Below are 27843 nucleotides of genomic sequence, written 5' to 3' on the forward strand. Positions count from 1 at the left end.
ATATGACCTTATGTAAACGTACAAGGAGGCTACATTTGCTTTTTTAGATTTTATTAAACATGGAATAGTCGTAAGTATAACATTTAACATTTACTGGAATAATGAATATCATAATTTAATTGAGCGACAATGAAAAGCAAATTTATTAGTTAGTGAGGAAATGAACAAACGCAGTCTTTTGTAATATTATTTTACATTTGTCTTTTCCATTGGTCAAAGGAAAGATGCGAAAACGTAATAAAATCAAATTTAACATGGGAATCTCGCTCGAATTATAAACATGTTATGATATGTCGCCAACATTATTTTTGGTCCACCTACACTCAAATTCTGCATGAACTCTTCATGCGAAAATCTAGAGCAGCTGAAAGGTTAGTTTTTCTTGACAGGAACGGAATTCTAAGAGAGCGCTTTTGGAAAAAAATTAAAAGGGTTTAAAGCACTGGCGGATTTCCAACTACAAATTTTAGCGATTATAACTTCTGGCAAACTTTGAACTTAAAAAACTCTGCTTCTGTTTTGGTGATTGTTATCATACAAAATCATCTTTCTAAACACGATGTTCATAAACTTCCATCAGTCGGTTATGTCTTTAAAATTTTCGCTAAATCGCATAGAAAGCAGCTAAGGTAAAAAATTTTTAAAAGATGTAGTAGAAGAAAAATGTTTCTTTACGATTTTTTTCAAGGTTAAGTATCAGCCGTGGCCTTAAAACTAACAAATTAAAGTGCTGCGTCGGTAATTGCATACTGAAGGGGCAAAATTTCTAGAAAATTTTGCATAATTTGCCTGTGAGGCCCCCCTCTCCACTGACGCCACATCTGTTCGTCCAGGTATGATTGAAGATCTTCTTTTTTCATACCTCTTCTTATTTTTTGCCCCAACTTAAGATTATTCCAGCAGGACTCTACCTCCTGAGTGTGGACGCCAGTAACAGGATCAACGAAGTGTCGGGCATGTACGACAATTCGGTGCGCGGCGACGTTGTTTATACGGTGTTCCATACCTCTGTATGAGGCCCAGTCATCGGTGTAGACTTCTGTTTCTGGTCGGATACACTTCGAGATTATGGGATCCAGTGTCGCGATATCCCGCCTCTCTACAACTTGGAAGTAACCACGAGCTGGACTAAAGTCGGTAGTGACTATGCCAAATACCCAAGCATCTCTGGCTGCTCTCCTTCCTCGGTTAAACTGAAAAAGAGGCGAACGGATTTGCTACTGCACAGAAAGTCTTAAGAACACATAACAATGCCTTTTAGTATAATTTCAGAGCTGAGCAAAGAGTTTCCAGCAATCTGATTGGTCGAGCGGTTCCTTATATGACGCAATATAAACCGCTCCACGCGGTTTATATAAAATGCTAAAATAAAATGTTAATAAATGTTACTAAAATGTTATGATTTTAGAAATTTCTCTGTTGTTCAGCTCTGAAATTATACTAAAACAATTATTCGCCTCAGGTTCGGTCAATATTGTCGAATAATCCCCTCGACTTCGTCTCGGGGATTATTCGACGATATTCACCTCGCCTTCGGCGAATAATTGTTAAATAGCTGAGCATTCTCCTTTACCGTTTTGATAAATGAAACTGGTGTTAGGTTTACTTTGCGTTTGATTATATTAGTCCATTAGCCCGGCGGTTACCCCAGTTAAATAACTTAGAATACTTCTACTCCCATTGGAAGGAATGCATGTTAGGCCACTAAGCATAACGTCAAAATGTTTGGTAACCAAGCGATGTGTGATCATGTTTGGTCACCAATCATCTTCCGGCTAAACAACTTGGGATCATCTCTGCATTATGTGCGCGCGCTACATATAAAATCTCGCGCGTGCAGTTGACGCGCACTTACGCGGATGATAATCTAATCATGCTGAACGTTATGAGTTATGTTGTATCAATACTTTCGCTTTTGCTTGTTTGATATTGTAATTTTTAGGTTAAAATCAAAGTCAGTTGGCTCATTTTTTACACTTACGTAGGTAAGGAAAAATAAGAAAGCTGTAGAAAGCAATAGTGGCGAAGGAGATTTTTTCTGCTTGTCATCTGACCAACAGAATTTTTCTACCCGAAAGATTTTGAATATTCTTGCGTACAGAATGAGGATATTTTACCTCACTGTTCTTTCAATACAGCACCAGTAACCAATTAGGGGACCAAGTGAATGTTACATGGTCGCCTTAGTAACGGAATTTCAGGGAAAAAAAAAAAAACTAATTAACACTGGTTCGATCAGTCAAACTGTATTTAGGTTATAATTTGTAGAGTTTGTTTTGAGCCAACTTAGATTTCCTCTAGAATCTTCGATAAACTAGTGAAGGTTCACTTCGCTTTCTTCTTAGTGTTTCTTGGAGTTCTTGGCTTTCATTTTTCGTTCTTACCTTAGCTTTGTGATTGAACTTGCTCTCGTCACACTTAACGGCGGCTCCTGGTCCTCCAAATGGTATGAAAGGCCTCTCGTCCAGATCTCTGGAACACACATCTTGCAGCCGTCGGTATATTTTTGACACCAGGCCTGGGTTGAGGTTTAATCTCCGCGCTGTTTGTCGCTGGAATCTTCATAGACAAAATGGTGGATTGCAAGGAGCAGCGTTCCCAGTGGTACGCGGGGAAACTCTTCAAAAAAACTATTGGTACGCAAGCTTCTTTTCTTTTTACAGCTGCTGCAGCGCCTATTAATAGGGAAAAAGAAGAAGACGTAATTCGAAATGTATACGGGCATAACAGACCTTCCCACTGGATATGATTCGTGTTGGAGTGGAACATAAATGGCCGTATTTTTATAAGCAACACTGCGATTACCCTGTACAAAGTTCTGCAGATAGATTTTTCCTTAATACCAATCACGAGAGATTGGAGGGAGACAATAGAATGAACGAGGTAAGACAGACTGTAGAACCTTTATTGACTTACCAAAGGTGTCCATCAACATGATTTCTGTTCCTCTGTATCAGGACCATGTCCTCGTTACATTGGGCACACCGAAGCGTATCGGCCAGCAGAGACCGCCGTTGAAGCCATTGAATCAAGTTAATACGGGGACCCCGTTGCAGATCTATAAATTCATTTAGATTCATGACTTCTCAATTACGAGAGCGTGATTCACAGTCAACGCGAAGTTCAACTAACACACTGTTAGAGCAGCTTTTTTGGGGCTCGTCATCGGCGCAAGACCTGCGAAATTCACAAGTCACAAAAAAACAAAGAACGCAAATCCGAAACAAAGATCTCAACACAGTGAGGAACAGGAAAACAATAGCTCCAAAGGAAAGTAAAAAGTTATCACACCTTGTTTTGTATCATCTTTTGACTTACTCATTAAAGTTACAAAGCAAAGCGGAAAACAACCCAAATTCCTTCCGCGAGACTCTAAATGCAGCCGTTATTCCAAAAAAACAAGTAAAAAAAAAAAAAAAGGAAAAAGAAAAACGCACAAAAAAGACAAAAAGATCGTACTTTCTTTCCGACAAGCTACTACATCGAATAAGTTAAAAAAAAAAATTCAAAAATAGACGAAACTCTTTTTCTGTTGGTTGATCGGCTTTTCACCTTCGTGGCAAACGGGAAACATTGATCGTGTGTTGGCTGCGAACTAGCCTGTGTGCAGGCGTCTACTGTTTCCCTTTCCTTCTGGGAGGAAAATACAGTCACGCAAGCCAGCCGCGAACAGGCACCTTGTGAAACGCGCGCTTATTAAGATTATATAAACCGCGATGTTTGGCGGAACGACCGGTTACCGATGCATCATGCATCGAGCGTTTTGCTAGTACGATTTATAGGCCAGAACGAACGACTGCTTAAAGAGTCGCCTGAAGACTGCCATATGTCGTTACAGTTTTCAGCACAGTTATTAAGCGATTTCACTCACTTACTTGCGATAAAAATCTTTTGTATTTGTCTCCTTTAAAACACGCCTTACCGAAAACCACAAAAGGCGTTCAAGTTACTAATTAAGTGGCATCAATTCTCTACATTTTCGCACATTGACTTCACGCTTTCGAAGCGTTGCCACACACGGATTACTCGTTGGTTCATGTAGTTCTTCGTTGGTAATATACAAAGCAAGATCGTTAATATGAGCCACGCGACTCGTTCCCTATCAAGAACTTTTGTCCTTTTGGATAAAAGGTTAACTGCTGTACCAAGCAAAGCTGAGTTGGGAAGAATGGTGACTGCGGGAAAAGTAAGAGATATCTCATTCACCAAGAGCCAGGACGCAGATGCCATCGGCACCAACCTGACCGCCGCTTTTCCATACCTGGCGGGGAAAGACTTATCAAGGTACGCATAGTTCTTCACAGTACTCTATTAAAAATGGTTTGTAAATAGCAGTCGCATTAAGTAAAATACCGTGGGTTCGGTTAAGAGTAAGCACCTTTCTTGTGAACGACAAAAACGCGCAATGGGAATACCTCTCGTTTAGCAGGAACACAACAGCTTTCTCGGCTTAAATTATTACAATTGCTGCTTGCAGTATAACCAAGGCATAGGATGGCCAGCAAATTAGTGAGGAAAAGGCCTAAAACCGGTTAAAGAAACAACACAGAATTTAAGATTTCCAAATCATATATTTGACACTTTTAATGGAACAGAAGTTTACTAATAATAGATTGCAGCTAACTCGTTCCACAGTCGTCTTCTTGCGAGGCTCGAATGGTGAGATGGGTGGGACCCTTTGCTGACATTGCCCGTCATACCTAATCTTTGCTGATGTTGTATTTTAACACTGTACTAGTACCTCCGAAATGTAAAAAGAATTACTTTGACCCATTTAAATATCTCCTTGTGTCATCATTCCACTGTTATGCCACTCAAGTTATACTGACCGCTCAGACTGAATTTACAGTTTCTATCCCTTTTCTTTTCCTTACACAGTCTTGAAGTTATTAAATCTTATGCTCGTGGCCATGCCATGATGAAGGTAGCCGACGGCCTTCTCAGTGGTGCCCAGATCTTAGAGCACTTTGGCGGAAATCGAAAGAAGAGAGTATTTTTGTACCTTCCTCCCGGTAGTTCTTTAACTGCTATTTACATAATTATTATAATAACTATGGTCTATGAGCTACATGAAATGATTAAGTCATACTTTGAATACTAATACAAAAGGCTGGACCATGCATGGTTTTGATATAAAACACACAAGTAAGTGACAACAGCAGAAAAGTCAAAAAGTCAAAAAGCAAAAGAAAAATCAGCCACGAGTGAGTGTTTCTCCCTACACTTCTTCACACGCTCCAGGCACTTCTTTTTGTAGTTCATAACCCAAGAAGGTTCTTTCGAGCCATTGATATTATTTGATCTGCGAAAAAGTTTACATTTCATTTCTATAGAAAGTGGCTCATGACTTCAAGCAATTTTGTTGAGTACATTGCTCATAAAATTGTGATAGAAATTATGTATTTTCATAAGTTTCCCTCTTAAATAGCATAGCTACTCCTTCAATTCCTTATCCTGGAGATATGCTTCTTTTAATAAGCCTTTTTCCTTTTGGCTTGCAAAAAATGCAAGCTGAACTGTGGCCTTGCAGCAGCCTGCGGGGTAATGGTGCAGAGTTTCCATCTTCACACAAGGAAAGCAAATTTTGATTCCTGTATTGAAGGCATGCCATATTCATCAATTAATAAGCATGGGGCCAAAGAATATCTGAGTTTCAAACCAATGAAGCAATGCAATACAATACTGGAATAACTACTGACATCTGACGTAAAAAAAACACAATTATTATTTAGTAGTTATTTCTGATGATGTTATTTCAATTCATCCACAGCCAATGCTTTTAATGCCAACATCCAAGCAAATACTGATTCAGCCTCTTCTAATGGATGTGAGTTGACTTAACATTCCATAAACATGCAAACAACAACCCAATGAAGCTAATTAATACAATACTGGAATAACTATTGACATCTGACGTAAAAAAACACAATTATTACAGCTACCTCTGATATTGTTAGTTCGATTCATCCACAGCCAATGCTGTTAATTCCAACAGCCAAGCAAGAACCAGTTCAGCCTCTTCTAGTGGATGTAAGTTAACTTAACTTTCCATCTGACATAAAAAACACAATTATTATTCAATAACTCTTTCTGATGTTGTTATTTCAATTCATTCACAGCCAATACTGTTCATTCCAACTACCAAACAAATACTAGTTCAGCCTCTTCTAGTGGATGTGAGTTCATTTAACACCCCATTAACATGCAAACAACAACCCAGTGAAGCTATTATTTTAATACAATATACCTGAATAACTATTGGCATCTGACTTAAAGACCACAATTATTATAGTTACCTCTGATGTTATTACTTTATTTCATCCACAGCCAATGCTGTTTATTCCCACAGCCAAGCAAATACTAGTTCAGCCTCTTCTAGTGGATGTAAGTTAACTTAACATTCCATAAACATACAAATAACAACCCAATAAAGCTAATTAATACAATACTGGTCAGGAATAGCTATTGACATCTGACATAGAAAACACAATTATTACAACTACCTCTGATGTTATTGTTTTTATTCACCAACAGCCAATGCATTTCATTCAAACAGCCAAGCAAATACTAGTTCAGCCTCTTCCAGTGGATGTAAGTTGACTTACCGTAACATTCCATAACCACGCAAACAACTATGGACATCAATTGCTGAGGACCATTCCATTTAATAGACATGCACCCCTAATTAATCAGAAAAGTCACAATTTATACCCAAAGAAAAAATATCAAAGGCCAACTGATGCCCCACCACCTCAGAAATAACACAATATAACGTTCTTAGCCCCTTTAAAGAAAGATCAATTTATATCCCAACCTTTCAGGAAATAATTATTATAAAGATAAAAGATGCCACCATAGCAACCCCACCACCCCCAAAATTTTATTTTCTTTCATCCACAGCCCAAGACAATCCCATTGATAATTGATGGAGGGTTAAAGCGGGTCTCTATTTACCTTCTACTTTCATAAGCAGATAAGAGAGGTGGGGCCTGTAGAGTTCCCAGCTTTACAGGAAGAAAACTAGAATCACTTTTCCTTGATTTCAATGCCTGAATCATACAGCCATTGACTGCTATTATTGACCACTTACCTTTGATCTTAACATCCACAGCCAACATTGCAGCCTCTTCAACTGCCACTCTTGTGACTAATGCAAGGTCTGGAAGGCCAATAATGACCCCAGCTGTGCCAAGCTTACATCTTCCAACAAGTATAAATGGATGTGAGTTAAACATTAAATAATGTTAGGGCAGTTGCAGTAAAACAAAAGCAACTAACCTCATCGACATAGGGTAAACAGACTTTTCGAGTATTGTTATGAGCTATTGCAGTTTGAGCATTTGACATATTAGTCCAGTGTGAAATGTTGAAAAGTTGCTTAGATGAATTGATAAAATGAGAAATGACTTTGTTCTTCAATTAGTAAATTTGCAAACACAAACTAACAGAGTACAATTGAAGGAAAGGACATATTGAGTCCAGATCTGCATATTCAAAAGGCCACACTTAAGTCAGTTAAATTTTCTTACACCAGAATAGATTTTGGGAGGCAATGTGACCAGGCAAATTAATTCTTGGGCAATTGATGTATGATTCCATCCCCAGCTAAAAGTGTTTGCATAGTGGGGTGAAGTTCACTGGTAAAACAAAATTGAACAAAATTTTTCAATAACACACTATTTCAACATAAAAATTGCTTAGAAAAAATTAACTATCGATGGAACTCTCTCACAGGTGTGGTGGCCGCATGGCTGAGTGGTTAAGTGTTCTAGATTTGAAATCTAGTGGTCCTTGGTTCCACTCCCCTAGCTATCTGGATTTGTTCTCTGTAGTTTGTGAGCTGAACCCCTTAACCCCATAGTGTAAATACTAAGCCAAATGGTCAGCCTCCTACCAGTTAGGGTTCCTAATAGTTTATGCTTTACCTCTGAAATTTGTTTATTTATGTACAGCACAACAGCAAAACAATTCAAGCTCGAGAAGGCCTCTAATTACCCCAGCTATATCCAGTTTATCACTACCTTCAACTGGATGTGAGTTAAATATAATAAAAAATGAACTATCAACACATTAACCAAAGATAAATACTTGAAGTAGTGTGAACAAGCTTTTTTTTCGACAAATAAAGAAAGCTAGCAATTTCTCAGGCCACCAGTTTGAGCATCTTACATATTAGTCTCAAACTTGAGTATTTCATCCAGGAAAAATCATGTTATCTATTTATTTTTCTTGAAAGTTGTAACTTTTGTCATCTCCCACACCTCCCAAAAGAAGTTCCAATAAGGAACCTTGTTGGGTTGGTTTAGAAAAAAAAAGGAGAAAAAAACTGGTTATGATGACCACAAGATAGAAATACATTTTAACCCAGCAGAGAAACATCAGCCTATAGAATATTACCGTCTAAAAGATCAGATATCATCAGTGTCAACAAAGTGTCCATTATTTCCTCACAATTCATCAAGACTTAGGGGAGGTGGGGCCCATAGAGTTTCAAGCTTTATGTCAAGAAATCCATTATTCCTTGATATCAACACCTGAATCAAGTGACTAATGACTCCTATCATAGACTACTTACCTCTGAAGTTATCACTTCAATCATCCATAGTCAATGCTGCATCCCCATCAATGGCAACTCTTGTAACCAATGCAAGTTCCAGACAGCCAACAGTGACTCCAGCTGTATCCAGCTTATCTCTACCAACAAATGGACGTGAGTTAAACATAGCAATGATTTCACAACAAATACTGAAAACCCCCAAAAAAATTTGAACCAAGAAATTGTCAGTGGTCACTTGCAAAGTAAAAATCCAAAAGACAAAATTAATGCTTATGTGTGAGTGGTGTAAGTTTTGCTTTACGTATTTTCTCCCAAAAAAGTTAACAATTTTAGAACTGACTGGTAATAATTCTTAAATGCTGTTGTGTATTTAGAAAGGGATTTTTGTCTGACAATATGATTTTCAATCGACATAAATTTAGCATTCTTAAGTTACATTATTTTGCCTGAGGTGGTAAGATAATTATTGCAACAATTTTGTGCAATTAGCTTTAACAAATTTCTACATGTACTTTTTTTTAAGGAGAAACTAGAAGGTACATTACCCAGTTGGCCAGAAACTCAATCAGGACTGGTGAGCTTTCCAACTTTACCCACAAATTTATATTCTATATTCTTTGTGAGATAGAAAAGAAAAAAAGGATGCCAGTGATTGAACAAAGAATGAATGATCATTAGACAGACTTTCACACACAGTGTGTAGCATTTACTGAGCTAAATGTTTAGTATTTTGTTTTGTCTTCTACATTTAGATGAACATGAACTCCAAATTGATGACTCAGATGGTAAGATTATAGACTATGAATCTGGTTGTGATGTTTTAAATGTGGCTTTACAAATAACACTTGCCAATTCAATTGGATATAATCATAAAATTTTCATAAGGGGTTCCAAGGGAGATTTTTAAGACAAAAATTTTGAAAGGAGCTGAGAAAACACATTTAACAAAGAAAGGAAACTTCAACATAGGGAATGGCATAAAAATGACCACTATATGCAATGAGATTAAAAGGCAAAGAACTTCTTTCTTCCGTGGTGTACAGATTGGTAGCCTTAAGACATAACATAGTACTAAGTGACCTTGCTTACCTCAAACTCCACATAGTTTAGTGGTTATAGCATCCTTCCAGAGTGCAAATGGTAACAAGCTCTGCTGTCATCAGGAATCAGATTTTTTCTTTGTCCCATGCTGCTAACGATGAATATACTTACATTCAAAGATATGATACAAAAAGTAATGTATTTTCACTGAACTTCACTTTTAACACAACACTGTTTGTCAACCTACCACAGATGAGGAATTGCTACAGAGTCCTTTTAGAGACAATGGAGACACTAACATAATTATACCTTCTCCCCAAGGTAAGTGTGAAAATCAAATCAAAAAATCTGTTTATTACCAGAATGAGGTTATTTTTATTTTATTCCCCACCTGAATCTCCAAAAAGAGGTGCCCAAGTAACAGTCAGGCTGTAACCACAATAATTTACAATGATGTTCCCTTACATTTTCATGCAAGTGCCCCAGAAACAGGCAAGGCAAAGGAGAACCAGACCTGCGGTAACTTCAACCACGACAAGGCCAACTAGTTGTAGCACGTCAGGTAATATTTATAAAGTAAGAGTAAGTTAATAACTACATCTTGGGAGTCAAAGGGATAAACATTATAAACTTGGCTTAGTGAAATGCATTTGTGCAACTCCATGAATACAAAGGCTAGAAAATTATGTTTACACAAATGCAAGTGAAATAAACTCTTGATCTAGTATACATTTCAATTCAAGGTAGAAGACTTGCTGTTCAGAATAGAAAAAAGAATGCCAGTTTTTACCAAAGTAAATGCATGTGGAGGAGACTGGTCCCAATGTGAGGACATCATTGTCACCTGCCTCTTACATATTTTTCAAAGCTGATTTGAAAATGGTCCAAAATCCTATGTTTGTGTCATGATTTACCCGAAAACAAAGTGACAAGTAAATTGAGTGGACAATTCAAATATACCTCTGAGTGGCTCGAAAGCAGTGATATCACTGTTTCTCAGGGTTCCATGGCTCACCATTTTATGGAGATGGAATGCAAGGTATGATGATACTATTATGACTTTTGTTTGAATTCTTTTTCTCTTTTTATTTTTCTTTGTTTTCTTTGGGGGGGGGGAGGGTGTTTAAATTACTAAATATTTATTTCTTCTTCATCATTTATAGCCAAGATCTGTGGTTATATATAACATCCCAAAATCTCATTGTTTCAACAGTTGGAACAGTTAGAGAAGACCTCTCTTTACATGGTATAAGAGGTAAAGTAATTCAAGTGTAATCTGTGATTGTTTTAAAGACAAAAAGAAGATGAAGTTGCCCCAGAGAGCTGATTGAAGGATTATTATCAACAAAATGATGGAACTGTTCAAAACTGATCTTTTCAGCACATAATATGCACTTGATCAAATATCCATAACAGGAAAAAAGCATATGTGAAATTATATTTGCACTACACTCAAATATACAGATTAGATCCAAAGTGAAAAGTCAGGACATGTAAAAATGAAAGTGAAACTACGCACCAAATGATACACTGTACACAATTAAATTGAAGGATTATTATCTACAAAATGAAGGAAATGTTCACAACTGATCTTTCCAGCACATTGCATGCAACTGGGTCATATATTTATGAAAGGAAAAAAAGCACATGTGACAGCATATTCACACTACACTCAAATATACAAGCTAGATCCAAAGTGAAAAGTCAGGAGTCACATGTAAAAATACAACTGCAATTACATGCGAAATGATACACTGTACACAGTTAAATTGCCTTAATGAAGTGAAACCAGTTTATTTGCAGAACTCTTTTCAGAGTGCAAAATATGTTGTAAACTAGAGCATGAGTTTGAGAACATGAACCTATCAACTGGGTATTTAACTTTGTATTTTCATTTTGTTTACAATGTGTGGTACTCATCCGATACAGTCTTACTTACTAAATGCAAATTGTTTTGGCATTGTTTTGAAGTTCACTTACACATAGATAATACTTTAATTTCTAAGTATGTTTAACATGCTTTATAATACATTTAATTAACACCTACTGCACCTCTCTTACAACCCTCAACCAGTTCTGTTTCCTTCTGGACACTTGATTAACAATTATTATTTACTTTTATTTTAGGGGCTCCCTGCAATGCTCCAAGCAGAACCAGTGAGGTTTGGAGGTGCGAGAACATGCTGGAGTTAGCTTGCAACAATGTTGAACTATCCATGCTGCCACTCCTGAGTCATTCTTTTGAAGAGGTGACTAAATGCAATTATTAAAAAGAATCTTGTACATTAATTATAGACTATAATGCAATTGTGGTGATCTTAAAGTCCAATATTCAATTCTGATTTATTCAACATTAAATTTATACCAAATTCCTAATTTATCTCTGGAATAGAGCACTTAATTGGATTGTAAATTAATTCCTGTCAAATGACAAAAAACATTATGTTCATTTATTTTTTAACCATTTAAAAATTGACTAATCATTCCATTATATGTTTTTTTTGGGTATAGTTATGCTGGCAAGCACGAGAGGCTAGGCGCCCAATAGTAGCTGTCCTTCTGAACCCAAATGGCCAAAATGATCTAAGAGAGGACACGCTGAGGTACTGATAATCTGTACAAATAACATAAACCAGGCAGGCAGGCCTGTAACAGGCCAAGTGGTTAAAGAGAGTTTTACTAGGGCTGCTTACATTGACATTGATCACTAATGCATGAAAATGAAATTCTCCATTTGTTATTACTATTTTGGCAAGGGCTCTTCAAAGGATGATGGTGGCTGGTTCCATCAATGAGGCAGAATGGCTCTATTGGGGAGCTGAAACCTCATCAGAAGAGGGAAGGAAAGGTAGGGTCAAAGAGTTCATTATCTGTATAGTCAAAACCTAAGGCTTATCAATTCATTTCATTATGTTTATTAATTAGGTACAGTATTGCTAAAAGCTAATTAAGTTACCACTTCTGGCCTTTAACCAACTACACACAACTCTTAAATGTGAAACTGCTTAAAGTGTAGCTTAAAATTCACTTCTAAGTGATTAAATTAACAAAAAAAAAACTCAACTACCCATAAATGCTTTTTTCCAGGTACATTGGAGTACTTATAATTATTTATACACCTGGAATGCCACAGTTTTGCACATATTACAACTGATTACAGTTGAAATTATTACCATTTGCAAGTTTTATTAATTCACTTGACTAAATTAAGCAATCCCCCAAGCAAGGTCTCAATAAGGGGCAAAAGCAGATGTTCACTTATACACTCATGGATTTTCCTTATGGCTGGGTCATGATCCTGAGTGCATTGAACTCTGACAAAAGCCACTGCCATAACAGTACCATGGTGACCACAATTCCAGCTGTTACTCAGCATGTAAATGATACAAATATTTTGTCTATGTAACTATGCAGGAAGTCTACGACTGGGCAGGATCTCATGATGACCTGCCAGGACACTTCATAATAAGGAGAAGGCAGCAAGTGGTGCGCCACAGTGATCGGCTACAGGGGCACGAGATCCTGGATGTTGTAGAAGGAGTGAGCGCTTCCTTAAAGTAGGAAGAAATAAACAACATTTACTTTAACATCAGCTTTCCATTACTTTCATGTCAAGACTGCAGCTACCTCTTCACTCATTCTTTGACTATAAAGTAAAATCTCTTTTTCTCTTGAAATTTATCACAGGAAGAAGAGCAGATAACTTCATCACTGCAATCGCAGGTAGGGAATGTAAGGTTCATGTAGCTTGTGCAGTCTCTAAATAGCACAATTGGTTTAATTAGAGAATTGGCTAAACAAGGAGCGTGACTTTCTTAACTTAACTTGTCCAAGTGCAGTGTTGTAATCTAGTGTACCATTTTGTTGCTTATTTTTAAAAAGTATGTTTAAAGGAACTAAATTTTGATTATATCAGAATTGGCTCAAAGAAAGTAAATTTGTCATTACAATAGTTTCCAATGACACTGAACATAACCATCTAACAAAAACGAAACTTAAAACACTTCGACAAGTTCCTCTCCAACAGAGCAGAGCTCAAAGAATGTATGGCAATGTCTACTGGAGCTAACAGCTCAAGCATAATTTCCATTTCTCTTAATGGATCCTTGGTAGAAAGAGCCAACCCTATGCTGTCCCTAAGCAACTCCTCCTTTCTCCCATACTTTGGCAAAATAGTGCATTCCTTTTAATGTAAACGAAATATTTATAGTGTACAAAGTGTTTTCAAATTGTAAATTGAATTAATGAAGGGTGGTGTGATGCTCAAAGGAACAATGTTTATTTTAATTATGATATTTACACATAACTCCTTTGAGCACCACACTTCCCTTCCCTTATTTTACTTGCAGGTGTCCTTCCGAGGGAATTTTCCAGCAGAAAATGACAACCTCTCTGTGACTTTAGTAGGTAAGAAAAACTTGATTTTTATTAACCTATCAAAGAAATAACATTCTTCGTCCAACAACGAAAATGCATCCAGAAATATTAACATCCCCAGGTAATACATGGTTCATGATATCGCAGTGGCCCAATAAAGATTATTTTGTTTGAATACTCGAGAAATCAGGGTTTCAGCTAAACATAAATATTGTGAACAACAAACACAGAGAACCAAGTAACTCAATATTTTGTGTATGATCATAGATGTAGGCCAAGCTGTGGGAGATGTGGAGAGAAAAGAAGGGGCTAAGGGAGGAGATGAAGAAGAAAAGCAGGAAAAAGAAAAGGAAGAGAATAAAGGAGTAAGTAACAAAGAAGAAACCATGGACAATGGAGATAAAGGAGGCAATGGAGGAATACCAGCTGGAGCAGTAGAAAAAGAACATGAGGAGGAAATGCAAGAAGGAGAGATGGAAATTGAAGGAAAACAAGGAGGTACAAAGAAAAGAAGGAGGGACAAGAGGACAACAGCCAAAAGAAAAAAGGCAAAAAAGGAGCCTGCAACATAAGAGAAATTTGGTGAGATTATGAGTACACAGAGTGTAAAAGTGTAATACAGATAACTGCTGAAGCACTTAAAACAAATTTAAACTCTTAATGTGATGTGTGCAACAGTAAAAAGCTTCCTATCAAAAGTCTGTCTAGGAAACACGAGAATAGCAAAAATGGATTAGGTACATAGGCTAGTAAAAGTCAGTTTTTATCCCTGAAATCAAACATGCTAACAACAGAATTACAATTACTATAAATTGTGGAACAATGTTATGATTTGCAAATATTTTTATTGATTTTTTTTTTTTTTGAAGGATTCTGATGGCACCTGAAAGTGAGAACAATAAAAATGGCAGACTCGATATTACTAACATTTATTATTTGCAACCTCAACTTGTCAACTTGTTAATGTCATTAACAGGTCATAAAATGTTCAGTTCAGTTAAAAAAAAAGTGAACTACCACATTTTTATTATGTCTAACTGTACCGCCAAAAAATGTCTTGCTAGTGTTTTTTGTAATGATCGCAAATTAAGAGCATGGTTTTTTCAGTCTATGCAGAGGGCTAGGTCAGGCTACAGGTTTCATAGCTAAGGTTATATCGACAAGCATTGATTATTTTGTTAAAAGTGAACTGTTGCAGTTGTGTAATAGCTTCTACACTTGATTAGATCAGTGGATCTATGGAAACACTCTTAACTGAATTAGACCTGTTAATGACAGAAACCTCTTTGTTGTCAATTAACAAACTATTTCCTAAAAATTAATCACTTTTGAACAAAATAATCAATTCTGCGTTTATTTAGTTAACATTTAATCTGGATTCAAAGATGTATTTCTCTCACTGGTATCAATAATATTAGTGTGATTTGTGTTCTGCAATATCTGAATAGAATAAGTCAAACAAACACAACTTCAACTGTATATTAATTTTATATTTCAAAATTTAGCTTTTAACAATTATAGTAGCCTGCCAAACCTTACGTTTCATGAAAATTAATGTTGTAAATCCACCATGGTCTCTGATAATGTATATATTAAGTATATGATTTTGATATTATTCTTCTTACTATTTGTTTGCAAGAGATGAAAAAAAATAACTCTTTGTTTTAGTCCATTTCCTTTACTGTAGATATCTGCAGACAGCTAAAAAGAAGTGTGGCTGTTTTGTTTTTTCTTGAGTGCAAACCATCACTGAAAAGCCAAATTAACAAACGCTAGAAATAGTTATTAAGAAGACCTGCCTTTGCTATGCCTTAACCACTAAAAATATGAAAATACTGAGATTCATTGGTTACAGTACAAACTGCTACACAATACCATTTGTCATCCTTGCAGGAAAAGCTTGTTAGTTTACTTGTTTGTTTGTTTGTTTTGATTGTTTTATGAAAATATTTTGGTCTTACCACCTTCATGGCTTATTTATCAAACTAATATAACTTACAACCGAATGTTAGTGTTCACCTTCATGGCTTATTTATAAAAATAATACAACTTACAACCGAATATTATTGTTCGCCATATATGCTTAAAACCTAGCCTGATATAGTTCTCATAAAGTATTTTTCTAATCTGCATTAGCAACCGTTATGGTTTCTCAATCAATCTCGACTCAATGCAGACATTTCTTTTCAGATTTTTTTGGCCATATTCTCCAAAACACTTTAATGTTACATAGGATTTGGGTTCCTTTTCCTAGCTACAAATGACCAATTAAAACAGAAGCACTAAAGTGTATTGAGCTTCTACAATAAAATTAGATTGTTTGTATTGTTGCATGCTGTTATGTATACTTTGTGTGGTAAACACAGGGTTGGAAAAATGGAGGGAAAAAGTTTCTTGTTACAGTACTGAGATTAAAAATAACCGAGAAATGTTCACTCCGGGATTGAGCTTAAGTTTGAAACTGAACAAAACGTTATTAAAAACTATGAACCAGCGAGTAGCAACACCCTCCCCTAAAACAATGCAGTAGAAAGAGCCAGTGCTCACCTTAGTGTCCTTCCCTTCATCTCCTTAGCAGAATTAAATCATTATTTGCTCCTGTTGTGTTTTCTCTTTCGAATTCCACCGAAAACATATTTCTACAAAGTCCCAAATTAACGAACTAAACTCAACAAGTTTGCCAGAATCATGGCCATTCTCGCTCGTCCCATGCTCCCTCCCAAGTCTTGGTACCAGATTACCTCTCATTTGCTGAAAGAAGATTAAACTGAGCTCGATACCAAACCGAGCTCGTTCAGAAATCGAGCTCGATATGAAACCAATATCGCGAGGCAAACCGAGCTCGATAAGAAACCGAGCTCGATTAGAACAGATGGAGTTTGTCGAGCTCGTCTTTTTGATCGAGCACGATATAGTTGGATCGAGCTCGAACAGAATTGACCGCATTTCGAGCTCGTTGATCCGAGGTTGGTTTGAACTGGTACTCGAATCGCTCTTCGAGTACGGTGAACATGAACCGAGCTCAGTTGCCCAGATACCAAATGTGATCCGTTAATCTCTAGCCGTATGAAATTGCGCAACGAGCGGAACGGGACAAACACGTGAACGAAGCTCGAGACGAAAGATAGCCGAACGACGTACGATCGATATACTTCTTTGTTTTCTCTGTTCGTGAGCGGGCGGTATTATACAAATCCTGAGATATGATTGGTTCCGAGAGTGGGGAGTATTCTCCCATACGGCCCGCGCTTAGCCGGCGGTCTCCGTTTCGTGTCAGGAAGCTGAGCAGAAAATCTCTAGCCTCGTTGAAATTTTTCTTTAATATATCTCGTACTACCGGCTGGGTAGCATTTTTAAGTAAAGACTTCGGACACGACCTTTTGCCGATAAATAACATTAATTTTCTCTTCTTTCTCCCCCTCTCAAATCACTTTAGTGATCAGCATTTGTAATTGACAAATTCTTCTCAAAAAGTTCAAACGAGAGGTATTCGCGATTAACATTTACATTAATCTAGGTGGTTCTCATTCATTTAAGCGGCATACTAGCAGCTTTCAAGTGTACCCCCGCCTTAACAACGAGTGCGCTAGCACGATATTTCAGTTTGATCTTCACGAATCGATTGTAAGAAAAGGCGGCAAAATCAGTGGTGTGTTGGCCACTCTGTTAGTTGGATGAAATAGGTGAAGAAAGAAAGATCGTGAAAAGAAACTTTGGCAAAGAAAATTTACAATTTCTTTTCTTTTGAAACTTTACGAACTATTCAAACAGGCCCTGCATTAGGCTTCCGCGCCTACTGCTTGAATACTTAATTTTAGGGAAATGCGCTCTCGACTCGTGATTATAAACCACGGATAAAGTTTATTTCAAGAACTTGTGAAACAAATCATATCAAAATATGGAAAGGGGATGACTGCGCAACAGCCTTTTTGAAACTTACTGTACATTATTGTAACCTAATCATTGGCAATATTTATTTTCTCCGCAAAGATAATCTTTGTTACATATATATAAATATATATTGCTCGGGTTGTTTTATTTGGACCAAATATTTTGTGGAAAATGGTGAAGTTAGTGGAAAAAGACCATTCTCACATCGTTAAATATCGGAACACGTTTGTAGATTGGCGTGATAACAAGCTTACGTTAGCATCATTGAACGTATTCCTCGATACAAAATTGATGGTCTCAAATTGGTCCCAATAAAAGAAGGCGACAAAGTTTAGTAAACGCAATCGATGTAAGATCTTAAATAAAAAGTATTCAAATTGGTCCGAGAAGAAGCTTGATTGAATATGGTTGTGAAAGTAAGAGAGGCTGAACGGCAATCTCGTGAACAGTGATATAGAAAACCCTCTTTCTAAACATGGTAGCATAAGACGTTGCTAAAAAAATAAGAAGCCATTCCGTGTTGGGTTTTAGAATTCATGGAAAAGTTTGCGGTAAGTGCAAGACTTCAGGCCACTGTATCACAAATTTATCAATGATTGAAGTTCTAAAGCGAAAACATGTGGTGGATTCATTTTCTCGGTTAGAGGGGATTTAACAATGTAACCTGTGGTGTGGCTTTTTTTTTTTTTTTTGCTATGCGTGCTTGTAGATAGCTATAATTACTTTTATTGTTAAGTCTTCCTCCTCTTCAATTGGCCCTAAGTCTTGTTTAGCCCCGATGACTTGATCTTCTACAAGGGTTTTGCATTCTGCATCGAATACTCTCACTCCACCATCCTTGGCTAACAAAACAAATCTGAAGAAAAAGGAAGATTAACTAGGATTAGAGATTTGATAAAATTCTGCTGTGTTAGATATCGCTAGTAAACAGTAAATAAATGTGAAAAGTTACAAGTGCAGTTTGTTTAGATCAACAATGTAAATTGAAAGATGCCTGGACTGTCAGTGCTAAGATGCTCATGAATAACAAGTTGCTTTATCGTACCACTGTTTTAACCAATAGCACTCAGGGTGGGAGTGCCTTTTAACCTTCATACCTTGTTTGAACTGTGATCGGCGAAGAGCCAAACATTGCAGCTAGAAACAGCCTACTTTTGCCAGAGGTCCTTTTCCAAAGGCACCGAAATGTGTGACTTCCAAAACCAAACAATGGACTCGAAATATCCTTTGGAATTCCGATTAATGACTTCGGCACTGTCCATCGGAAGCACTTTCGCTTGGACAATTCCCTTTTCACTGCAACTTGAGACTGCAAGCAGTGATAATAATGATAATATTAATCATAATCGTAATGATAATAATAATAAAAAAAAAAGGACAAAGGCAAAGGAGAAGGAAGCAAGAGCGAAAAACCAAATTCAACCTGGATGAAAAGTGTCGTAAGTCTTCGTGAAAACGAATCTTGTCAAAAGGTGATCAATAAAACTTTTAAACTTGGCGGGAAATGTCCGTTTCGGCCGGCCACAGTATAACAACAGATCGGAGTTTTAAATATTGCTTCACTATGATGAAGGTTTTCCATAATTCCGTTGCACGAAAACGCCATTGCAAATATAGTACCATTTTGTCTTGCATACCTCTGTTGTTTCGCTTTTGCCCAGCCTCGTTTTAGCTGATCCTTTTACTATTATTTTAACCTCTGGCATACCAGCGGATATTGATTTAATACTTGGTGACTGTGGGCCGATTAGGTACCTCACTAACCTTATCATATATCGCGCGCTGAAGATTTTCAACTCGACTCTTTAGTAATGCTTGATGACTTTCTTGGTACTGTTCGTGGTGGACAATTTCCATTCCCAATTGGTAGTAGTTGTGACATCCTGCCACGCTGCATTTTATCATTCTTTTCGGACATGCGTCCAAATGAAGGTGAACATGAGACCTAAAATAGGCAAACATGGATCGTACGTTATCGGGCTTAGGGAATTTTTTAACTGTTTCCGGGCTAATCCTCTGAAATGAGACCAAGAAAAAAATTTGAAATCAAATTCTAACCTAACTGGGCCCCACTACTAAGGAAAAACCGGGCATTGGTCGTATTGATTAATTGTAATTTTTCCATGCCCATTCCCCTTTAACCAAAGAACGAATATTTTTTTTCAATCACTTTTAATAGCAAGAACTGGATGATTACTAACCTGGGAAAATTATGGCCACAATTTAATGGACATGGTCCGGGCTTTTCTTGACACGTTGGTTCGTGCAGATCTAGCTTACACCTCTCTACTTCTGCAGTACAGTGCTTACAAGGTACTTTCTCTTTAGGACAGATCTTTAAGTGATGCTGAATCGAATCTCGGAGATGTGATCCAGCGCAGCCATTGGGGCATTCCATAAGGAGGAATGAGCAGATCTCTTGATGTCTCTCTTTACAGCCATGCTCACCGACCCACGTGCACCCAACGTTTGTGCATTGAACAGTCAATTTGGATATGACTGAGCAGAGTGGTATGCTGATATTCAACGTCTGCTCGTTGATTTTCGCTCGACATACTGCACAAGCCTTTTCCCTCCCACCTCCTGACTGAGTGGAAATGAGCTGCTGCAAACATTCCTGGCATCCACTGTGTCCGCACAATAGGGACACGGGTCTGTTCATCAGCTCCTTGCTAAGAGGTAAAACAAGATTCCCTCAAAAGTGGCTAGAGGGCAAAAATACCAGAACTCATTTACAGCTTTCGAAAGGCATTAGGCGATCCTGCCGTAAAGATTTATCAACACACAACTGGCATCAGACCGCATCTAGCATAGTATGTTGTATACGTCTCGCAATACGGACCCACGCGGCATAAATGCTTAAAATACCTTACCGTGGGCGCAAGCGTTACTTACAATGAGTAATAGCCGAATAAAATGTTTTCAGGAGACTTCATGAAGTTGACAATCTGACAAACTACAATCAAAAGTTCTCCCGAAAAATAATAATTTAAAAACCAGACCCAGGAATAAAAACTAACCACTTCTACGAGGGAAGAGAATTAATTTTTACGACTTTAGGCGCAATTTAGGCCTGCGCTTCTAGGGTTACTGTGCTTTCTTCACCCGGACCAAAAGTTAAGTTCTCGGAAAAGGAATTGGTTGGGAACGTCGAAGGAAAATGAAACCAACCTATAAATTTTAATCGTAAATGAGCTAGAACCAGCGCCAAATAAACAAGCCATAAGAATCATAGTTTAAACTCTTCTAAAGGTTTGGATAGAAATTATTATTTACTTCTACTGAATAATTTGTACCGAATGCATTTAAAATTCGCTGAAGCGTTGAGTTCAGGACGTGGTTGCCATAAAATTTGTATTGGCGCTTCGGCTAAACTTAGGAATACTCGGCCTCTTAATATGCGTCTTTAAATAGCTGCTCCCGTAGTAGCTAAATTAAATAGAACCTACACATTCAAATACATATTCTTCGTTCTTCAGTAAACCGAAATTCAAATTGCTAGCGAGTGAACTGACAAATTCAAATATACAATCTTCGTTCTAAAATCGAACCAACATAGAGAGTGCGGGAGCACTAGTATAACTGCCATATCTTTCAATTATTCTTCGACATCGGGGACGCAAGACTTTGGGAGCGCTGGTATAACTGCCCTCTATTTTAATTATTCTTAGACTTCCAGAGCACGGCACTGTGGGTGTGCTAGTTTAACTGCCTTATCTTAAATTATCATTCGACTTCGGGAGCACTACCTTAACTGCCCTATCTTTGAATTATTTTTCGACGTAGGGAGCACGAGAGCAATCGATTTGTTAACGTTCAAAAGTGGCCGGTTATTCTGAAGTTGCTACGGGGCTTCTCCTGAGCGCTTGATCCGTGTTCTCTTTTTTGCCGAACTCTTCTCTTTAATATCGCCAGTTATTCTTCTTTCGCATTAAAAGTTGACGGGTGACAAGGAAAAGTTCCTAATTCTCCTCAAACAGTGCCGAGGTTTTGTAATCGATAAAAGTAAACCTTACCATATCGGGCAGATTAATTGACTGTCGATGTTAGCATTGGGTAAAAGCTCGCAGTTGAAGTGGCTCAATCCAGACATGTTGGCAAACAACAGAGGAATGAAGAATCACTTTCAACTATTAAAATATCCTGTCACTTTAACTGAAAGAGACTCCAGGGAAGTAGGTCTCCAGAGGTCAATAAGAAATAGGTCTCCAGAGAAAACCTAATTTTGAAAACAATTGTTTAAGTTAAAAAGGCACTGGGGACACAATACTAAAACAATGAATTGAAAAAGAATTGTCTTTATAATCGTAGGTCTGCAAACACAACAAGTAATAATAAAGCTTTTAATTAAAATATGCTGTTTTGAAAAGATAACGGTTACAATAGGCGCTTTAGCGGCAAGCTTTTAAATAAAAAAGAAAGGATTCTGCTAGTGCTTAGAGACTCGAGCAAAAAAAAGATGCTGATAATATATGGTCAGTCTTCAGTTTTCCTAAAGAAACGGAGTCCTCAAAATAAAGAGGGAAATGGGAGACTAAAATGGCACTGTAGTGACAAGATGCTAAAACAATGAATTGAAACAGACATGTCTTTATTAACATAGGTCTCCAAACACACAAAGTAATAACAACAAAGCTTTTAATTAATTAACAATGAAAAGATAAATATTACAAAAGGCACTTTAGCGGCAAACAGAATTGAAAGGATGCCGCCAAAGTGCGAATTGATAAAGGGTTCTGGAAGAGCCTTAGGACTCAAGCCCCAAAAAAAGAAATGATGCTAAAACAAAGATTCGTTTATTGAAAAATACTGTCTTCCAAAATAAAAGCTACTAAAGGCCCTTTAGAGGCAAAATCAATAAATTGAAAAAGGAGTCTGAAAGAGCCTTAATTAAGACTCAAGGAAAAAGAACTCAAGTGAGAAAGCACACTAGGTGATAGTAACAAAGGCTTTGTGTATTAAAAAATACTGTTTTCCAACACAAATTTATCTTACAAAAGGCACTTAAGCGGCACGCTGCAAGATCAATAAATTGAAAAGGATTTTGCTACAGCCTAAATACTCAAGGGAAAAGAACAGAAGTGTGAAAACACACGAGTTGATAGTAACAAAGGCTTTTTGTTTTAAAAACTACTGTTTTCAAAAACAAATCTTACAAAAGGAATTTAGCGACACGCTGCAAAATCAATAACTCGGAAAAGGATGCTGCTATAACCTAAGGAAGTTTGCAGATCGACCTATTTCAAAGATTTGTTTATTTAAAATTACTGTCTTCTTTAGTGGCAAAATCAATAAATTGAAAAAGGATTCTGCCAGAGCCTAAAGACTCAAGGAAAAAGAACTTAAGTGAGAAAACACAATGGGTCATAGTAACAAAGGCTTTGTGCATTCAAAATACTATTTTCCAACAAAAATTAATCATACAAAAGGCACTTTAGCGGCACGCTGCAAGATCAATACATTGAAACTGAAGGATTCTACTAGAGCCTAAAGACTCAAGGAAAAGGAACTCAAGTGAGAAAAAACAATAGGTGATAGTGACAAAAACTTTGTGTATAAAATACTGTTTTCCGAAACAAATCTTACAAAAGGCAATTTAGCGGCATGCTGCAAGATCAATAAATTGAAAAAGGATTCTTCTAGAGCCTTAATACTCAAGAGACGAGAACACAAGTGTGAAAACACAATAGTTGATACATACCTACATACATACATAGATAACTTATTTGGTAACGCAGGTTGGTTACTGGCAGCATTAAGCTGATGTGGACCTGCGACAAATCTAGCTTCTATTTAAGTAAAGTAATTACAAAAAAAAGTAGAAAAATCCTAGCATAAATTAAAATGTGACTAGTGATTCAAACTGGTTTATAATCCTAGCATAAATTTCAATAGAGGTAGTAAGATAAAATTCCTAAAAATATTTACAATTTACCAAATCCTTGTTGCCAACTAGAGCAGTTTGATTAAAAGATATCTTTTCAATAATTGTTGAAAGAGAACGGAGTTTGTTCTTAAATCTCTTATTATCCTCTACGTTCTTAACTGAACGAGGCAAAGAATTCCACGCTATTGCAGACCTATCTCTAAAAGAAAGTCTTCCAACATTAGAGTTTGGTAGCTCCAGAGTTAGTTTTAAATTGTCCCTCATATTTCGTATATTGGACTTTTCCTAATAATTGTTACAACCTGCTAAGGATTGATCCCATAAAAAGCTTTGTGTGTCAGAGAAAGGAGCCTCATCTTATAGAAATAACTTATGGATTTCTAAGAAGACGGTATCACTGATTGGGAATTAGTACCTCCGTGTTGTTTGAAGATAACCTTGGCAGCCCTCAGGTGAATTTTCTCTAAAACACCTAACTTTGCTTACCCCATACAAAAAATTCCATAAGTGATGCTTGGTAAAATTCCCTTAAAATATACGGACTCCAAGATATGAGAGAGAGGGCTTTTGAACCTGCACAGTTGCTTTACCTTCTTGACCATAGATAATGATAGATCTTTGATGTGGGGTCCAAGCTTAACTTCTTGTAAATCATAAACCCAAGATAGTATGACTTGTTGACAAAGTTAATGGCATGACCAACCAGTTGGACCAATGAAAGCATCACGGGTAAGAAGCATAACCTCAGTTTTATCGGGATGAATTGTTAAACGTTCCTGCTACACCACTTTGCTATATCAGTTAAATAAGTTTGGATCTTAAGGCTGACATCATCAATGGAATTGCCTATACAATATAGAGTTGTGTCATCAGTAAACATTTCCATCTTTCCACAACTAGGCACTTCAGGCAGATCATCGACGTAAATACTAAAAAGCCTGGGGCCAAGTACTGTCCCTGGGGTACGCCAAACTTGACGGTCACTTCATTAGATCTTTGCCCCTTAACCTCAACAAACTGTTTTCTCTCAGATAAGTAATTTTCAATCAGATTGTTTTGGTTCCTTGATAATCTAAAGGCTTCGAGTTTGAGGGCCATCGTGTTATGACAAATGTAATCAAATGCCTTTTTAAAGTCTATAAACAGTACCCCCACAGTTTTGTTTTTATCCAGTTCGTGTCTCCAAACTTCAGTCAGGTGCAGCATTAAGAGTTCTGTTGACCTGCCAGTTTTAAAAATCCACTGGCTTTTGTTGGACTTGTTAAAATGGCAGTCAATGGAATCTCCTGTTATGCCCTCGTACACTTTGCTAGGAATAAACAATAGAGAAATAGGCCTAAAGTCACCTCTTTTAGAGCTATGTAACTTTTTGGGTACAGCTTTCCCTTTACTCAGCTTCCATCGAGGAGGGTAAATTGGGGATTTTAAACTTACTTCCATTACATAAGACAGGCCAACTGCCACAGCATCTCCTTCAAGTTTGAGTACCCTTGAGGTAATGTTGTAAGGGCCACATTCTTTTCCAGGCTTAACTCTTTTATCGATAACCCTTTTAATCTTGTGGACATTAAGTTGTACTGGCTCAATAGTAGGTGTAATTTGGTAAATGTGCTGATGTTCATTACCACTGGTATCTGTTAGAATATCATTTGCAAGCCTCTCACCAACTTTAGAGAAGAAGTCATTGAAACTGTCAGCCTTGTGTTTAAAATTTATTGTAATAATTCTATCCTCATTTTTAATTGCACTCACATTGCCTTTTGATTTGCCTTGCATTTCACCGGAAAAGGATGCTGCTATAACCTAAAGATTTAGGAGAAAAGAAACAAATATCTGCAAACACATTACGTTATACTAACAAATGCTATTAAAGCTAAACCCCAACGTTGTTTTTAATCTGTGCCACGAAAGAAATAATAATAATGATAGCATGAAATAGAGCTTCACGACTTCTTTTAGTTGTTAAACTATAAAATGAAACGTACTGTGTTAATGATAAACGAAGGAAAGAAAGATGAACGAAAACTGAAAGAAAGCTGAATCACTCAAATATACCTAAACTGTGGAAAAAAGAAAAAAAAAAGGCGAAGTGTTAGTGACCACCCAAAAATCCAGTTTCGATGCCGGGCTACTTCTCGTTCACATTCTTTTCGCTTTTTTTTTTTTTAAAAAAAGATGGAATGTCTACGAAAGGCAGACTATAATTTTTTCTTTAACTGATAAGAACTCTCATTGATCTTGGTATTTTCTTGTTTTTTCCTTTCTTGTCTTTTTCGTATGGCGCGAACCACATAATCTCTGGAATTTTAGGAAATTTGCAGTTCGACCAGAATATGGTGTTTCATTCTTTTTCTCTTTCTTACTCTCCTTCTTTCTTTCACCCTTTTTTCTTTATTTCTTTCCTCGAAAACTTCCCGAGTTCACAAATTAAACTCGACAATTTTTCCAGAACATGACCGCTCTCGCTCGCCCCAGGCTCCCTCCCAAATCGAGGCACGATTGGAAAATCGAGGCTCGTTTGGAAAATCGAGGCTCGATTGGAAAATCGAGGCTCGATTGGAAAATCGAGGCTCGATTGGAAAATCGAGGCACGATTGCAAAATCGAGGCTCGATTGCAAAATCGAGGCACGATTGAAAAATCGAGGCTCGATTGGAAAAACGAGGCTCGTATGTCGAAGCTTGGCAAAACGAGGAATCGTGGTCGTTTTTGATCAGGGGCTTTTGGGCTCGTTTCCCGGAAACCGTGAATGATCCGAGATTTCAAGTTAAGGACATAACCATTCATTCCAAAACAAATTCTTTTAATTGATAGTTTGAATTTTCCCTTTGGGTATCATAAATATATTTGCATACTGATAATAATAATAAATGTTACGGAGGCAAATCCTGGGAGCTTAAGCTACTTGAGGTAATATTCAATTTTCACGTAAAATAATGACATTCTAAGAGCTCTTGACAGTGTGATTATGATGTACAGATTCGGCTTCGTTAGCCAAGCAAAGGGATGGTTTTATTGTTGAATACGAGTTTGACTTAAGCTTTTAATTATTTATTACTTTAAAGAGTATTCCCAAACATTGTGTAGTTGCATTAGCAAACTAAAAAAAGTTACAATGGCTACTCTTGAGGAGTAGCTATTCTCTGGGAATAAAAAATTAACTGCTTCGCTGTTTTATTTGACATATTATAAACCCTAGTCTGAGCTCACTCATCTTTTGTACAAAGATTCAAGGAGTGTTTTAAGCATGTCAACTTTAAAGAAACATGTTTACACCTGGCTGATAAATACTGGATCAATTTCAAACAAAATTCCGATGTAATATTAAAATAAAAAAGTTGTAAAATGCTAGTTTAAAAAAATTAAAAAAAAAATCAGCGTCAGAGTGCAAACCTGTTTTACTTCCTTGCTGAAACCGGCTTCAAATCTTTATTGATAGATTCAACATATCAAAAAGTGGTCCGTGAGCCCAATATACTTACAATCTACTAATACATCACCCCACCAACAGAGTATCAGCACCATCAAATCACCTGCAAGTTTCTTCAAATTTAATCAACGCCACTTCCTCGCTAGTTTCAATAACAAAAGAAGTTCATTGTTTTGGGAAAAAATTCAAAAAGCCCTGTGTGTTTAGTTGAAAACATTTTTTGGGCTTCTTGTTTTCCAAAAATTCGTTCCTATTCCTTTGAATATATTTAATTTTGTCTATTGTAAGATGATATGATAGCATTGAATAGAAACTTTCGCGTTAAACTCCATCTGAAAACCTTAGGATAAAGATGTTTTTTAATCTGGGAGAGTAACATAAGCTAAGATAAAATTTAATTAACTAGATAAATAATTAAGGATGAGAAGAATACTCGCGAAAACTATACATTGTTCAATAAAGCACTCCATATCATCACGATATACGGAGTGACTCCAATAGCGCTAGCCAGCTTAGATTTCCTTAGAAATATTACATTAAAATAAAAACAAGCAAGCACAGCGAAACAGTAACCGATACACTTTTAGAAAATTTTGGTTCTGTTTCACCATTTTCTGTCGATATGTCTATCTTCTGTCTATTTTCTGATGTCTTAGTCACC

General features: G+C 36.9%; 3 protein-coding genes, 2 long non-coding RNA genes and 1 pseudogene across 9 annotated transcripts; 3 read left to right on the forward strand and 3 right to left on the reverse strand.

Moving 5' to 3' along the window:
• Window positions 1-34: 34 nt before the first annotated feature.
• LOC148735771 (uncharacterized) lies at window positions 35-9124 on the reverse strand (annotated as a pseudogene). Its single transcript, XR_015998702.1, has 7 exons — window positions 9103-9124; window positions 8576-8694; window positions 7091-7200; window positions 5943-6052; window positions 2917-5591; window positions 2385-2675; window positions 35-1193 (listed from the first exon to the last, which is right to left on the reverse strand). The product of XR_015998702.1 is annotated as an uncharacterized LOC148735771 (transcript).
• LOC148735772 (uncharacterized) lies at window positions 6095-7078 on the forward strand. Its single transcript, XR_015998703.1, has 4 exons — window positions 6095-6176; window positions 6328-6384; window positions 6535-6591; window positions 6901-7078. It is a non-coding gene; the product is annotated as an uncharacterized LOC148735772 (long non-coding RNA).
• Window positions 8594-12567, forward strand: LOC148735773 (uncharacterized). Of its 3 annotated transcripts, XM_088753276.1 has the most exons (9): window positions 8604-8710; window positions 9081-9342; window positions 9851-9919; window positions 10077-10160; window positions 10599-10637; window positions 10767-10853; window positions 11726-11847; window positions 12110-12201; window positions 12355-12567. In XM_088753276.1, exons 2-9 carry the CDS (start codon window positions 9276-9278, stop codon window positions 12485-12487), a joined length of 693 nt encoding a protein of 230 aa, XP_088609402.1. In that variant the 5' UTR covers window positions 8604-8710; window positions 9081-9275; the 3' UTR covers window positions 12488-12567. The 3 variants fall into 3 exon arrangements, with proteins under 3 accessions (XP_088609401.1, XP_088609403.1, XP_088609402.1); XM_088753275.1 differs by lacking the exon at window positions 9081-9342 and having other exon boundaries at window positions 8594-8710; XM_088753277.1 differs by lacking the exon at window positions 9081-9342 and having other exon boundaries at window positions 8594-8710; window positions 10812-10853.
• Window positions 12568-12669: 102 nt separating this feature from the next.
• LOC148735774 (uncharacterized) lies at window positions 12670-16300 on the forward strand. Of its 2 annotated transcripts, XM_088753279.1 has the most exons (6): window positions 12670-12685; window positions 13013-13138; window positions 13286-13321; window positions 13868-14005; window positions 14243-14557; window positions 14845-16300. In XM_088753279.1, the coding sequence occupies exons 4-5, from the start codon at window positions 13873-13875 to the stop codon at window positions 14545-14547; spliced, it is 438 nt and encodes a 145-aa protein (XP_088609405.1). In that variant the 5' UTR covers window positions 12670-12685; window positions 13013-13138; window positions 13286-13321; window positions 13868-13872; the 3' UTR covers window positions 14548-14557; window positions 14845-16300. The 2 variants fall into 2 exon arrangements, with proteins under 2 accessions (XP_088609405.1, XP_088609404.1); XM_088753278.1 differs by lacking the exon at window positions 12670-12685 and having other exon boundaries at window positions 12746-13138; window positions 13948-14005.
• Window positions 16301-17887: 1587 nt separating this feature from the next.
• On the reverse strand, window positions 17888-21996 carry LOC148735775 (TNF receptor-associated factor 2-like). Its single transcript, XM_088753274.1, has 5 exons — window positions 21883-21996; window positions 20068-20538; window positions 19631-19811; window positions 18964-19175; window positions 17888-18722 (listed from the first exon to the last, which is right to left on the reverse strand). The coding sequence occupies exons 1-5, from the start codon at window positions 21957-21959 to the stop codon at window positions 18560-18562; spliced, it is 1104 nt and encodes a 367-aa protein (XP_088609400.1). The 5' UTR covers window positions 21960-21996; the 3' UTR covers window positions 17888-18559.
• A 440-nt stretch (window positions 21997-22436) lies between these two features.
• On the reverse strand, window positions 22437-27792 carry LOC148735776 (uncharacterized). The gene is made up of 2 exons (XR_015999368.1): window positions 25506-27792; window positions 22437-25062 (listed from the first exon to the last, which is right to left on the reverse strand). It is a non-coding gene; the product is annotated as an uncharacterized LOC148735776 (long non-coding RNA).
• Between the last annotated feature and the right edge of the window lie 51 nt (window positions 27793-27843).

The sequence above is a fragment of the Stylophora pistillata genome, chromosome 3 (assembly GCF_964205215.1).
Source record: "Stylophora pistillata chromosome 3, jaStyPist1.2, whole genome shotgun sequence".
Classification (NCBI taxonomy): Eukaryota; Metazoa; Cnidaria; class Anthozoa; order Scleractinia; family Pocilloporidae; genus Stylophora; species Stylophora pistillata.

What these genes read in the sequence shown, in the direction of transcription:
- LOC148735773 (XM_088753275.1), top strand. Translation starts at nt 8,626, where the DNA reads ATGGCAACTCTTGTAACCAATGCAAGTTCCAGACAGCCAACAGTGACT. An exon ending in ATCTCTACCAACAAATGGAC is followed by an intron (nt 8,711 to 9,850) that starts GTGAGTTAAACA and finishes AACCTACCACAG; the next exon opens with ATGAGGAATTGCTACAGAGT. An exon ending in CTCTTTACATGGTATAAGAG is followed by an intron (nt 10,854 to 11,725) that starts GTAAAGTAATTC and finishes CTTTTATTTTAG; the next exon opens with GGGCTCCCTGCAATGCTCCA.
- LOC148735774 (XM_088753278.1), top strand. Translation starts at nt 13,007, where the DNA reads ATGCAGGAAGTCTACGACTGGGCAGGATCTCATGATGACCTGCCAGGA. An exon ending in CTTCATCACTGCAATCGCAG is followed by an intron (nt 13,322 to 13,947) that starts GTAGGGAATGTA and finishes TTTTACTTGCAG; the next exon opens with GTGTCCTTCCGAGGGAATTT. An exon ending in CCTCTCTGTGACTTTAGTAG is followed by an intron (nt 14,006 to 14,242) that starts GTAAGAAAAACT and finishes GTATGATCATAG; the next exon opens with ATGTAGGCCAAGCTGTGGGA.
- LOC148735775 (XM_088753274.1), bottom strand. Translation starts at nt 21,959, where the DNA reads ATGTCTGGATTGAGCCACTTCAACTGCGAGCTTTTACCCAATGCTAAC. An exon ending in CAATTAATCTGCCCGATATG is followed by an intron (nt 20,539 to 21,882) that starts GTAAGGTTTACT and finishes TTTACCTCTTAG; the next exon opens with CAAGGAGCTGATGAACAGAC. An exon ending in CCGATCACAGTTCAAACAAG is followed by an intron (nt 18,723 to 18,963) that starts GTATGAAGGTTA and finishes CTTTTTCTTCAG; the next exon opens with ATTTGTTTTGTTAGCCAAGG.